The sequence below is a fragment of the Agelaius tricolor genome, unplaced genomic scaffold, assembly GCF_023055355.1.
Source record: "Agelaius tricolor isolate 1412-34295 unplaced genomic scaffold, bAgeTri1.0.p SCAF_3, whole genome shotgun sequence".
Classification (NCBI taxonomy): domain Eukaryota; kingdom Metazoa; phylum Chordata; class Aves; order Passeriformes; family Icteridae; genus Agelaius; species Agelaius tricolor.
In genome coordinates, this window is record NW_027269263.1 from 18,972,202 (window position 1) to 18,986,673 (window position 14,472).

The 14,472-nt window shown below is 47.8% G+C and overlaps 1 protein-coding gene across 2 annotated transcripts in view; it reads right to left on the reverse strand.

The window, feature by feature from the left end:
• CACNG2 (calcium voltage-gated channel auxiliary subunit gamma 2) overlaps positions 1-13,633 on the reverse strand; it is a 55,190-nt gene extending 41,557 nt beyond the window's left edge. The window contains exons 1-2 of one of the 2 annotated variants that reach the window (XM_071422781.1): positions 12,678-13,633; positions 11,988-12,133 (exon numbers count right to left, since the gene is read on the reverse strand). In XM_071422781.1, coding sequence (XP_071278882.1) covers positions 11,988-12,129 — 142 coding nt within the window. In that variant the 5' untranslated portion in view covers positions 12,130-12,133; positions 12,678-13,633. Of the gene's footprint in view, positions 1-11,987 lie in introns of both variants that reach the window. The other variant, XM_071422780.1, reaches the window with a different exon arrangement.
• Positions 13,634-14,472: the final 839 nt, after the last annotated feature.

Below are 14,472 nucleotides of genomic sequence, written 5' to 3' on the forward strand. Positions count from 1 at the left end.
GCAGGTGAAAATCCATCCCATTCCACAATTCAGAGAAGATGGATGAGGAGGTCTGTCTCTCCATCCATCCAGCTCTCTCTGATACTCCTGCTTCTCTCAGCAATTCAAACCTCTCCTACCTCTGAGTCCCAGGATTTCTTCTGACTCATCTTCCTCTTTCAGACCATATATCTCAATTATCTCCTTCCAGCACACTGCAATCCTATTACCACCTTCCCTTGTCATGCTGTGGCCAAGTCCTGGGTCCTCTCTTGCCTAATGTTTCCTTCTGGCGAGCTGTGCTTTCCAGCTGTCACAGACCTTTCCAGCCCCAAATGTCCCTCCATTTCCAGCGTACAGAAACGCTTTCCTCCACATCTGAGTTGGTTTATTCCCAGACACAACCCATCCCTTCAGTTTCTGCAGAAGAATAAAAGTCCTCCCTGGTCCTGGTGCCTTTATATTGTCACAATGCTCTTACAGTCTTGCTTTTCTCTGAATGCTTTCCCCCTCACTGTTCCTGTAAATGTGGGCCAAGCTGTAATGATGCAGCACACAGAAAAACACCTTTCTCCTGTGATCTTAGACAGCCCCTGGAATTAATTCCTGGAAAGTCATTCTTGTCCTTTCTGAGTTATGCTTTCCTGTGAACAGATGGACAAAGTGATGGATGAGGAGGGGAAGAACGGAACAATGATTGAGAAAGAGTTGTGCAATGATTAGGTGCTCACCCAAAATTTAGAAAAATTGTCAGTCCCATGCATTTTTCTGTGCTGTGCTGCTGTTTGCATTGCAGTTCACTCAGCAGGGTAGACATATTATTTTCTCTTTTGCTCCCTTTCCCAAAAGCAAAGCAGCTGCACTGCTCTGCTCTGCTCTTGGCAGTTGTTCCCTTTGAGGCTATTGAGTACAGTTCCAATGGAATCCTCAGCTAAAGGACACTATGCAATGTTGAGCTCCAATTATCTCCAGCAGCAAGCCTGTTCACAGCTGCTCTGTTGCCCCAAACCCTTGCATTTCATGAGAGACCCTATCATCCTCCCAGGCTTCCTCCCAAATTCTCCTATTGAATTTTTTCTGTGTATTTTCTCTTCCTTGAAAGAAATACATTGCTCCTACTTTTGGAGACACATGAGCAGCAGGAAAGATTAAAACGACTCCATGTTTGGAAGACTTAGAGGTCTAGCCCATTGTGCAATCCCCCAAGCCTGGAAGATATGAAGGAATCAAAGCCTGGCTATTTTTTAGGGAGCAGCTACATGTCTCCACTTCTGTTATTTCACAGGTCAACTTACAATTTCTGTCTGTGCTGCATACACTGAGATCATAGGGCTCCAGGCAGGCATTTTGAGGAATATCTGGGACAGAAGCTTCTACACCAAACTGTAGCATCCCCCATACCAAAAGCATGCACTGCAGTACTGCTTGGAAGTAATTGGAGGAGAAAGGAGCCTGGAGATAGCTATTCCTGGACCTTTCCTCACTCCTGCCCAACTGCATTTCCACAGTGCAGTGGGGATCTCAGTCTCTCACTCAAGTGTTTCCACTGGACACTGGCCCCTCTTGCTGTCCCCAAAATAAACTAAAACAGCTCTTCACCCTGCTTAAAATGTTCCTACTGTCTGTGGCCCATTAGGAATTCCCAAACACAGGGAAACCATCCATCCTGTGGTTGTGAAATTCAGTAAAACTTCATAGTGGCTCCAACCCATTCCCTGTACTTTTTGTCTCTGAATATTTAATTTCCATCCCCCTCCCCCCTGCCTTCAGGCAGGATGACATTCTTTTCTGCTCAAGTCCTTTCAGTCCTTTCAGATCTTGAAGCTCCCAATTACAACCACTTTTCTTGTGATGGTGACACCTTAAGAGACAACAGCAGCTGCCTATAAAGGGCCTCTGCCATCTGTTTCCTCTGCCACTTCTTTGAGACAGCTCTAGTTATATACAGAAAAATATTTATCACAGTTCATTCACTCCTCACTCAAAAATGAGCAAGAGAAAAATGCCTTCTTTCATGGTTCTGCCACTGCCCTTCAAAAACCCATGACCCTCAGCCTAAGGAAAAGGACAATGCTTGAATCTAAAACAAAGCAGCAGAAATTCCTGATGGTTGGTCCCTTGAGACCCTGTACCCTGAAGGCAATTCTGGGGGCTATCTACATTTGGGAATGGCTCCTCATGGCTGCCTGAAAGGCAAAAGTCAAAATCAAACCACTTCATCTTTCATACCAATCATATCTGAAAAGGAAATGCACGTGTGCACATGTGCACACATGCACATTTGAACAGACTTAGTTGTCAGTCCTTTTCCACCACCTCTCCAAAGAGGCTGGATGGGATGGGATCAAGTCCTCCTCCTACCCAGGAAGACTATGGGCTAGAAATGTAAAGGGAAGAGGGGAAACATCATCAAGGGTTAGGACTGTGGGAGAAAAATCCACACATGAGAGATGATGTGGAAAAAAGAGAAGAGATGAAGAAGCAGCGAATTCTGAAGAAGAATGATCAAGAGAATGAAGAAAAAGGAAAACCAAAGGTGAAGAAAAAATTGAACTAAGAAAGAAAAATATTATGCAACATCCTCAGGAAGAGATGAAGCTCCAGGAACAGGTTCTCGGAAATTTACTGTTTACAATGGACAGGTCACAGTAAAGTTGCAGAAGTCAGCAAATAGGGTTGGATGAAAAGTCGCTTGATTCACAGTGATCTGTGATACTGAATGAACACAACCATAAACTTGGGAAATATTCAGTATTCAAGCATTATCCATCTCACTGCAGCTACACTGGTGATATAAACAAGACCTGAAGAAAGAGAGAAGTTCCCTTAGTGATAGCAAATTTAAGAATGAAATGTTGTTATGAAGGAGTGGGAGGAGAAAAATAAAACCAGCACTAAAAAAAAATATCATGTTCAGAAGGAGAATGAAAACTGAGAAATAGGAAGAGAAAAATCAGAAAGGGATAGAAAATCCAAGAAACGGAGGTGGATAGTGTTATTCTTTATTTGACAGAATGTATTCTTTATACAACAAGCTAAATCAGAAATTTATAGGTGTTTGCTTCTAGCAAAAACACACATCAGAAAAATCCCTACCCATGAATAGGATGACATTGCATTCTCAAGTTTTTGTATACCATCCTCATTTTCTGTTTTTCACAGCTAGAAGATAGGAGTATATGCTCTGGGGGAATAGGAAATGCAGCATAAAGTCCATATGCTTCTCTGGGGAGTTATAGATTTGACAGGAAGCTAGTATAAATACTTTAGTCACCTGTGCCACAGAAACAGAAGTGGATTTCACCTGTACTGAAGGGCTTGATATGAAAACTCTGATTGAGTAGCTTTTATGGGAGGAATTTGATGGGAGAGCTTTTCTGTAACACAAGGAGAATAAACAGGTCTGGGAGACAGAAAGCTGTCAATAAAAAAGAGATTCAGATAAAGATAGAAATGCAGAAAGAAGAGAAAGAGAAACGTGAATGCCAGCAAGTTCATGATCACCTCTGCCATTTTACACACTCACCCATCCAAGGTGAGGAATCTGTATGAGAATTTTTACCCCACAGGAAAAGCAGCCAAATCAAATTTTCCTGATGAGGGTGAAAGATGATGAAAATGGGAATAGTTAAAGAAGGAACTGCTGGACTTGGTGAACAGCTGGCATAAATAAATGCAGAATCTCATTACCTTTGGGGCTGTCGCACCCACTCACACTAGAAGTGAATTTAGCCCCTGGTTGGTTGGGTTTGTCACTGGCAGAGCGGGGACACGCGGTGACCTTGGGGGCATGGATGCTGGAAGCACGCACAGCCCTTCCTCAGCCTCGCTCTCCCCTTGCCTACACGGGCAGCGTAAGCAGCGTGGCTCCATCCAAGTCACCGAGGTCACATCAGAGCAACGAGGGGAGAACTGGGCCTCCATCTCTTGTGCATAGAAACACTACAGTGTTGTACGTCATTGCATGCCAGTGCAGTCATCATTTCCACAGATACAAGAGGAAAGAGACACCCTTGTTTCTAATTTAGTTGTGATAGCATCAAAGAGACCCAAAGCCTATTGCTTTCTGCGAAGCAGGGACTTCAACAATAGTAATTTTTTGCACATATATAGCACCTTCATTGCCAGCTACTTACTTTATACCCTGGGGTGTGAAGAAAAAGGACTCCACTTAATTCCATATGCTCTTAATTGCTCTCTATCCCAGATCTTTCCTAGCAAAATATGATAGAAATACCTAAACTCACTGTTAATTTGTCAAATTAGGGCAGTCATCGACACCAGCAGAAATGCAGGCCTAGTTTGCATCTTACATTGCAACTGCACAGCATAGCATCTAGAAACAAAAGAAATGCCAGACTAAGTAAATCTGAGCTCTGCTTAATCCCCGACAAATGTTTCAGGGAAGAGGCAAGAACCACATGGCAGTCAGATAGGGGATAGACTGCCCTTGTGAAATGTTATCCTAGTTTTTTATGGCGACTGGCTTAATTGCTGAATTACAAAACACCCAAAATGCTGTTCACATCCATTAGGAGGACGCTTAATTTTCGTGAACTCTGTCGTAAATGCCCACTTGCTTGCTAAATGTTGTTAAAATCTTGGCCATGAGAGCTCCAGTGGCAGTGAGCTCCACAGCCCTGATATGCATCAAATGAGAAAGCTTTAACTGGGTCTCCTGTAACTCATGTCAGGTCCTCTTGTCTGTGTGTTACAAAATGGGGAAATCAAGAGCTACTGATCCACCTTCTCTAGTCCATTCATTATTCAACACAATCCAATCACTTTCCCTCTCAGTTACCTCTTTTTTTCCAGGCAAACATGCCTAGCCTTCATACACAACCTTCCTACTCTTCCTTGTCCCTGTCCCCCTTTTATGAACCCTATTCTGACTTTGCAACATCCCACCCTTGGATAACCCTTGCTTCTGCACTCTTGCTGTCCCCTTTGCTTCACTCCTTATGCTTGGGGACTTGCTGGTGGTGGGTTTTCTGTCTGCAGCCATGTGCTCCATTAGACCATTAACAGCAGTGTCCCCTTTTCTGGCACCCAGTGAGTCACCATGGTTCATGTAGAGCCCTGCGTGGTACACAGTCCCCCTTTTCTCACCAGCCAGTGATATCCTCTGCCCCTCCTCACAGAAGTTCATTCAGACAACCATGGGGCTTGAAGCCCCCAGCCTCATTCACCTTCCCACCTTAGGTATTCCTGAGAATCTCAGAGGAAATTATTCCCCTGAAAACAGTTCAAAAAGGATGACTGCTCGCTGAGACTCTTCTCCCTGACAACCAGAGATCCTTCACTGCAGTGCACAACAACTGCCCCAGGGTTATGGCTTGAGAGACCCTTATTTTCCATTTGGATCCTGGCCTGATCTATGTCTGAGGGTTGCCAGGGAGGGCATTTAGGGCTGCCATGAGCTCCTTCCGGCCCAGTTGCTGGCTGCACGCAGATGAGCCAGCTCATCAGCTGAGCTGCCAGTGAGCCCTCCAGCCATGGGAGGTTGGAGGCAGCAAAGTGGAGGGAGCTTGGACTGACCACAGGCAGTGAGCAATGAGGGGAGCAGAGGGAGGGGCTCGGGTTTCAGCCCCCTCAGAGGTAGCTGGGCTGCGAGTAAGAGGAGACAGTGACAGCAACTGGTGTCATACACTGCTTGGAGGAGGGGGCACTGGCTGGAGAAAGGAGGAGGGGGACAGCCAGAAAGAGGATGGAAAAGTGTTTATTTAGAGCACACAGGCAGCACAGCTCCAAAAGAATGGGGTCCTTTAGCTGGAGGGAATGACTATATGAAAGATGGGGTAAAGACAGGGGGAAATGATGGCAGGGAGAAGAGGAAAGAGGATAGAGAAATGCGTCAGCAGCAGCAAAGGGGACGGAGAGGAGCAAGGACAAGATAATATAACAGAGGATAGGATAATATAAGATAGGATAATATAACAGAGCAAGGGGGATGGGCCTCAGAGAACTTGGAGACAAACAGGGAGAAATAATGAAGGGGAAGATGCTTTTGAGAGAAAGCACAGAAGAGACATAAAGATGAAAGAGAAAAATAAAGAGGAAAAACAGGGGAGGGAAATGAGAACAAATTAAAATGGAGATGGATAGAATGAGTCAAAGATGGAGGGTGAGGAAAAAGCTGGGGCTATATAGGCAAGGGAAAAATAACTTTTAAGTGTATTGTATTTACACTGCGATCTGCATATGCCTAAGCAGAGGCTGCCTAACTGGCTGGCTGCTGCCTTGGACTGGGGGCTGAGCAGGGAGGACATGAAGCAGGACCCCTGCTGTAAGCCATTCCTCCGGCAGCAGCCCCCTTCTCTCCTTGAGAGCCCCCTGCAAGGGGGAAGGTTCATGCCCGTGAAAGGAAGGCAGCAGCACATCCTCTGTCAACGAGTGCGATATGGAAGGGAGAAGCAGCGCAGAATGGAGCAGCGAGGGCTCCCCCTGGGATAAACCGGGTATGCTTGATTGGGAATCTGCTCTTAAAACAGGGGCAGGGGGCAGAGCCATCTGAGAGCCTGAAATGTTCCCTGCTCCCCCCGGCAACCGCCTCGCTACTGCTTTTAAATTAAATAAATATGGAGATTCTGCTGTCAAACCTCAGTGGTTCTCCTCCCCCAAAACTCTTGCTTAGATCATACCAAACCGCAACCAAGTGAGACAGGGGCTCAGAGGGCTGCATGGGGAAAGGGATGGGTTAAAAGTGAAACATTAGATAGGAATAGCTCCTGGTCTCCCTGGCAAAGAGACATTTGTTCTATCTCTGTGTAATTTCTTTATACATTACTGCTGCCACACTGAACCTCCATGTCCCTCCCACTGCATTTCACTCTCACTCTTTTCAGCAAGGCAATTTCTGGTGCATTTCAGGACAGTATTAACCCATTCCTCTTTCTCTGTCAGCAGGAAGATTCATAATTTAAAAGCAATTTAGAAGTCTGTTCTAGCAACTCACTAGTGAGGAACAGCATTTCTTTGTCAGATCTTACAAAGGAGCTGAGCCTGCAGGTCTCAACCCCTCACATGCCTGTCTTCTCTGTGACTTCAGGCAGGTGTGAATTTAAGCTGAGAGGAGAACCAAACCCACCCAAGTCTGGGATCCTGAGTAATTCTTCCTCACCATCTGCCACCCCACTTTTTAAAATCCTTTATCTTTTTCTTCTTCTTCACCCAAGGCCTGTCCAGCTTTGAATCCTTTTTTCCCCGTTAGATGCAATGCCAACAACAATCAGCTCTGTGCCTGGTCATTTCCTCCTGCTGCATCTCCCGGCTGGGCTAGGATGCTCCTGGTCCTGAACTGTGAAGACATGGAGACCATGATTTAATCTACTGCTACACGCATTGAATTTTCAGATAAGGCCCTGGATTAGGTCAGCAAGGATGAAAGGAAAAGACCCTTTGTAGATTTGTGGATCCTTGGAAGTAGGACGGCAGGCAATTCTGAGAGCAAAACTAGGGACACTGACAGGAAACAACAGCTGAAAGAAATAAAATCATGAAAGGTAAGAGGGAAAACGGAAAAACCCTACATATAAAATGGATGTGAAAGGAAAGAGGTGCACCAGGAACAAACAACAGTGGGAGAAGGCAGGGAGAGGAAGCGACGCAGCGCCAGAATTGTCTGGCAGAAGCTTGTCCACTGCCTGTGCCCTGCCTCACTTTGCTGTCAGCTCTTCATTTTTGCAAACACTGGATCTGCACTTAGCTCTCATGCACTGTTCAGATATAACAAGCTGGAAAGGGAACAGATCAGCTCATTAATTCTCCTTGGGAAGGGTCTCTAGGCAGGAATTATTTTCTCCACCAACATCCATTCAATTACTTGCCTTCACACCAGTCAGATCTACAGGGATGTCTAACCCCATGTGCATCACTCATGCCTGCCTGCCCTGGACTCTTCTCTCCAGCCTTCTCAGTACAAAAGCCTCCCAGACCTATCCGTTTCTTAATAATAATGACAACATGACAAAACCAATAACCTACAGATACGAAATACATTTCATTTGCTTGCTTCATAAGACCCTGATAAGGCATCGTCCCTCACTTTTTGAGATCCTGTAGGAGATCTACAGGAGCTAATGAAAGAATTAGACAGGGCATCACTCATAATAAAAAGCGGTTTTAAAACATTCAGTGCCAAGAAGGAATTAGGCTGGAATATCCGCAGCCATTTCAAAGTTGTAAGAGGCGCAGCATCCATGTGGGGCATGAGCTTGCAGATCTCAATTGTTCAGTGTTCGTGTGTGTTTTGTGCCTATACAGCTAAAGGGTGGAGAAAAACCATTTTTCTTGAAGGGCAGCAACTTTTGAATGGTCCAGAGATACACTTGGGCAACCCCAAAGTCTAAGAGAGAATCATCTGGAGGAAGATTAGGGAAAAAAATCAGAAGCATGATCTGCAGTAATGTGAACTGACACCACCTGTCTGCTTGAGTCCCACCATGGAACAGGGGCTAACTGTAGGACACAAGAAAGGGGGTAAAGAAATCCCAATAGAGGAGGAACTTCCCAAATTACACTCTTCTTTGAAGTAATACAAAGATCTGAAAGTGCTGGCTGAAAGTCCATTGTAGGGAATAGAATGATTGAAGAGAGGGAAACCCTAAAATTGAAAGCCTGGGAATGAAATTCTCCAAGAGGAGCTTGCAATTCTGACAACAATGTGTCTGTGCATAGAGCCCAAGATAAGTACTCACATCCATTTTTGCTACTGGATCTCTTGGCCAAGAAGAGAAAAGACAATTTAGTACGATAACTTGAACATGAGGTGTCCACCATCTCTGACAGCCTACAGTGTTGACTAATGCCAGTGTTCCTCCACGTTTCCAGAAATGAAGGCAACATTATCAGAGGCTTCCTACCAGTAGCAGATGGCAGTTTGAACTCCTCCTTTGATTATTTTCTTGTTACAAAGCCTCCCGCCCTCCTCTTCACTACCTCCCTCACCCTACAGACCTGCCCTGACATCTACCCCAGGGAGAAGAGTGCCTGCCCCACATCCTTTATCAGGTCCCTCTGCCACACCATGGGGAGGCTGTGCACAGACCAAGGTTTTTGTCCTTTTTACAGCCTCCTGAGACGAAGCTCTTTCCTCCATAAATCTACCCACTCTATGTATCATGGGGGAAAGGAGTCTTTGCTGCATCCTTCTCTCTCCTGTTCACCAGCAGGAAGCTTTCACCAGGGAGAGGGAATCAACCAGGGACACAGTTCTGATTCCTTATGACAAGAAAGAAGATACCCCCCAACTAAGTTGATCAGGCACGACAGTAAGAGCCCTGCCATCCAAGGGCTGGTGGGGATATTTGGCTGTGCTGTCCTGGGACCAAGGGAGTGCCAGCCAGCAACCCATGCAGGCTGTGGGGCTGCAGGAAGCCAAGAAGAGGGAGGCATCCCAGCAGTGCCAGTGCCAAACCTATGCTGTGCCACCTCAGGAGGCAAATCCATGCTCAGGCCCTGCTCAGCGCATGCCCATGGGGATGGTTTTGCCTTCTGCTGAGATGCTCTTGAAACAAAGTCTTTATCCAAGTTTTAGTGCAACCGGTGCCCTCAGGCATGGCACTCAGAGCTGGGCTCAGCTCCCCTGTGGTGCATTGCACCCTCCTACCCCACTTGCTGCTGCTGCCCAGCATTGGGGGGCTGAGGGATTGGGCCAGTCTGACCCTCACACATGTGGGGTGAGTGAGAGCACCCTGCCAGGGCCATGCAGGTTGTGCTCAGGCTGAATTTCGTGCTGTTCATGCAGGGCTATGAGGGTTTTAGCCCACTGGAGAGCATCAGCAGGGAGGGCAGGGAACCTGGGCTGGCAGCATAACATTGTGGAGGCTGGGGGCACTTCAAAGCTTTTAATTGGAAGCATCCTGGCACATTCTTTTGCCATGCAAGCCACTTCTCAACAGTGCCTGTGGGGTCCTGTCAGATGTAAAGGAGAAGGAGCCCCGAGCTCCTCCAATCTGACAAACCTCACCCGCCCCTTCCTCCTCCCCCTCAGACCGCGTCCCTCTGGGTACGGCTCTGTGGGCAGATAGACATGATCTGAATTCACTGCCTCTCCTGGCTGGGGTCCTCATACCTTCTATCTCAACCCCAGCCTCCCTCCGCTTCCAGCTTGGGGACATGGCTCAGGAAGGGAGTTCATCCCTGCAGCCTCTCTTTCCTGCATGGCTTTGCATTTGGGCTTTTTTTTTTTTTTTTCCCTCTCTCTCATTAATTTTTAATTAAGGAGATGTCTCCTTCCCTGATTGTAATGAATATCTGTGTGAAAGGCTTTTCATTTTTTATTAATATATACCTCTATGTATTTATCTATTTGCAGGAAATCTGTGCGTGTGTGTGAGCAAGTGTGTTTAAAACATCCCCCATTAATTTACTGCTATTGATTTTCTGGCGTGGATACAGCATATAGTATTCAGCATAGAGCTCCTCTGCAGGATATGTTAAAAGGCAGCAGTTTGGGTTGACAAAGGGCACTAAATGCAGTATGCGTCAAATAGACCATCGCTCAATGAAGTCACTTAGCTATTCAAAACATGTCCAGCCATCACTCAACCATTTGCACCAAGAACGGGGGGGAAATTCATGCTTCTTCCTGGACACAACCATTTCCAAACAGCAGCTTTAGCTTTCTTTGGTGAGAGACATCAAAACATACATAGTTTATTTCCCCCTTCCCCCTGCCTTCCATCTCCCAGTGCTGGGTTAAGAAAATAATTTCTGCGGTACCCACTTGCCGTTCTCTCCCGACAGGGAGCTCCAGGCACACCCAGCTCCAGTGGACACCAGCAGGCACCGATCCTATCCCTGCATGCCCATGAACCCCAGCAGCCCACTGTCCAGCTGGGAGCTGATTTACAAATAGGGCTTTCACAACGGGCTCTAATGTGCGCTCCTGTTCTCTCACTCTCTCCTCACTACGTGTGTAACACAAACCGTGCATTTACATCGCTTGCCCCTCTCCCTCCAGCGCAGGCTGGAGACCACCTCCCCAGCCCACATGTACGCCAATAGCAGTACTCAGCAACACATATTTAAAAGCGAATCACTGGCCCCTCTTTTCTTTCCCTCTCCCTTTAGAATGTCTGATTCCAGAAGTTGGCTGCAGTGGTGTCTCTTCTGTCATCAGACATGTCACTGAGTTGCTGTTCAGATTCACCACATCAGACTTCAGCTGATTTCTCCATTCAGAGACCTGTTTATTTTAAGCCTTTACCATAAACCTTAAAAAAAAACCAACCAAAAACCCCAAAACCAACCCCAAACAAAACCCACCTCCCAACAACAAACAAACTGGGGAAAAACCCTAGCCCCAAACCAAACCAATCAGCAGAAAACTAGACCCCTCTGCATTCAGCCCAGTGAGATGTGGTTGCCTACAGATATTACAAAATGCTCTGAACTCTGTTTGAGATGACTGGTATCATTCTGAACGAGACATTTTGGATATAGCACGGTTGCTTCCCTTTCTCTCTTTTTCCTTCCTAAAGTGAACTAAATTGCATCCAAAGTGCTTTGCAATCACGTCCTCCCCACATTGCCCCTCACTCACAGTCTTGTCTTTGCAAATAAGCCTTGTGCAAAGAGAGCAATTATTTCACTCTCTGGTTGCAGTCGGAGCACGGCAATAACACAGCATTTTGGCATTGCTTACCCAGGCAATACAAACAAGCTGAAGACAGGCAGACTGCACAGTTGCTTTTTGAGAGGATCTCTTGGTGGTTTTATAACACACACATTATTCTAGTTGGAGGGAGGAAGTGAATTTTTGGAGAAGGTGGGAGTGGGGAGGGTGGGAAAGAAGAAGGAGAAGGGAACAGAACAGTGAATGTTTTGCCTGTCTTCTTGCCTCTGTGCTCTGAGTAACTGAGCCCACCACTCTCAATGCACCGTGAAAGGAATGAAGTGAGAAAATGGTGGAATGTGGAGGGATTTATTGGGGGGAGGAGGGAGAAACGTGGGGTGGTGGGAGAGGAAGGGGTGGGGGGGGGGTGTGGAGGTCCAGAATCAAATACCTTCTAGGCAGCAGGTTCTCCATAATCCAGAATGGGTCATGACTTCCTCGTTCTTTTTGCTGGTTTCGTTCTCACTGACAGTTTTAGTCTTGCAAACCCCTCTGGAGTAAAGCCAGTAGTCGGTCCCCACAGCTATGGTCATCAGGCTGAAGGCAGCGAAAGCACCAACGGTGGTTAAAAGCATCTGAACACCTCTGTCAAAGAGCCCCATAATTCTTCATTATACAAATACCCAACCGCCTTCTGATTCTTGGGGTGTGTGTGTTTAATAAAATAAAAGAATAATAATTCCGACTAATAAGATAATGGGTATAGAGAGAGAGAGATAGATATCAAAAAAGGGAGGTAAGAAAGCCCACGGAAAAGAGTGTAAATTAGAAAGACCACACGGGAAGAGGCTTGCCTTTTAAATCGGAAACGTTCTGGTTGAAATATAAAAAAAGGAAAAAGGAAAAAGAAAAAAAGAAGAGAGAAAAGAACCAAGAAAAACCAAACAAATAAAGAGAGAACCCCCCCCAAAATGAGACGCCTTAATCCCTTTTTCTAAAATTCTGGTCTCCAGTTTCCATATGTAATGGCTAATTTGGAGATGGCTTCCACAGTGAACAGGGGAGCAGCAGCAGCATCCTCAACACAATCTCTCATTATCTGGACCTAGACAGTTAGAGACTGTAAGAGCAGAGATGCAACCTTCAGTCTTCTTGCTTAGCTCTGCAGCCTGCGCCATGAAAATCCTTTTCCTTCCCAGTTATCTTCCTTGGGTTTTTATTTTTTTTTTTTTTCCCGGCAGCGGCAGTCGCTCCAATCCTCTCTCACTTTTTCTTGCTTGCTTCTCCTTCCTTTTGCTCGCTCCTACCACCAAGCCAGAGTGCCCAGTATACTGTAAGCCCTTGATTTCAGCTGAACAGGTGCCGAGGTCTTGCCTCCCATGGCTTTTCCGCACAGCCGCGGCGCTCGCTCCCGGCGGAGGTGGGCGAGGAGAGAGGGGGGCTCCTGGAAGGGGGGATTGGGGAGGGGGAGGAGGGGGACAGGCGCGGCGCCCCTCCCGGGCGGGGGTCGCGGAGCGGAGCCCGGCTGCGGCACCCCCTGCCCCGCGGCGGCCCCCGGCGACTCCCGGGCCCCGCTACTGCATCAAGCCGGCGGCGGCGGCGGCGTTGGCGGCGCGGCGCTGGACGGCTCCCCCGCGGCAGCGACAGCGGCGGCGGCGGCGGCGGCGGCGGCGGCGGCGGTGTCGGTGTCGGCGCTGGCCGGCGGTGCTGCAGGACAGCTCCCCGGGCGGCGGGGCGGGCGGAGCGCTCCCGGGCCGCCGGTGCTGCAGGACAGCTCCCCGGGCGGCGGTGCGGGCGGAGCGCTCCGCGGCCCGCGGTGCTGAAGGACAGCTCCCTGCCCGCGCCGCCCGCCCTGCCCGCGCCGCCCGCGCCCCAGCATCCGCGGGCGGCAGCCTCCCTCCTCCTCCGCCCCGCTCCGCTCTGCGCGGGCAGGCACAGGCAGCAGGCAGGCAGCGAGGGGCGGGGGGGCAGCCTGCCCCCGCCCTGCGCCTCGCCCGCCGCTGCCGGCTCCGGCAAGGGTCGCTTCCCCGCGGCCGCCGCGGAGCCCAGGGAAAGACGGCGCTGGGTCTCTCCCTCGCTTATCGCCTTTTCCCCCCACCGCCGCCCCCCAGCTCAGCCTTCTTCGCATCCCCGCCGTAGGTACCCGGAGCTGCGAGTGCGACCCGCACACCGCAGTTAGACCCGCACAAAACTTCAGTCAGCCGTTTCTCTCCCCAGGAGGCGGGTGAAATGTAAGGTGGAAGGGTAATTTAAAAATAAGCATGTATTTCTGCTCTTATTGCTGTTGTTATGATTTTTAAGTGCTTGCTCTTCACTCTTCTCGGGTTTGCTGCAAGTTGCATATGTCTTGGTGTTGCTCGTTTTCCGTCCCTCTGCCTCCCCCTGACCAGCGTTGTGTCGATCCCCGTGTTCTTACTTTGTCTTTGGGGATTTCACTGAAATCCCAATGCCTGCTCCAAGAAGCAGACATTTTGGGAAGATTCTTCATGAGAAAGGACGATTTATGATAATTAGTATCATTTTGTTAAGGAAAGACACCACCAAAATTGAATACCTCCACCCCCTCAACCCTGGGAAAGCAATCCACCTTTCACATCCTCATTTTACACAGAAAGACGCATGAGCTGAATGGATGCAGACTGAAATCTATCACTGTTTAAGTTTTCTGTGTCAGACACAACCCGATAGTACAGGGAACACATACAAAATTGTGTAATACTGACATCTAAGTATGTCATAATCCTCTCTCTCTTCCTCAGCAGTATCATTACACCAGGTTAATTACATTAGTCACCTCCTGGTTCTATACATGTAGCTGCTCATTAATGCAACAATCATGAAGAAAAGAAATAATCTAATTCTTGATGCAACCAATTTTGTTTCTCTCTGATCAGATTCATTGTTCAGTCAAAAATTAGACCAGGAGATCTGCTTGA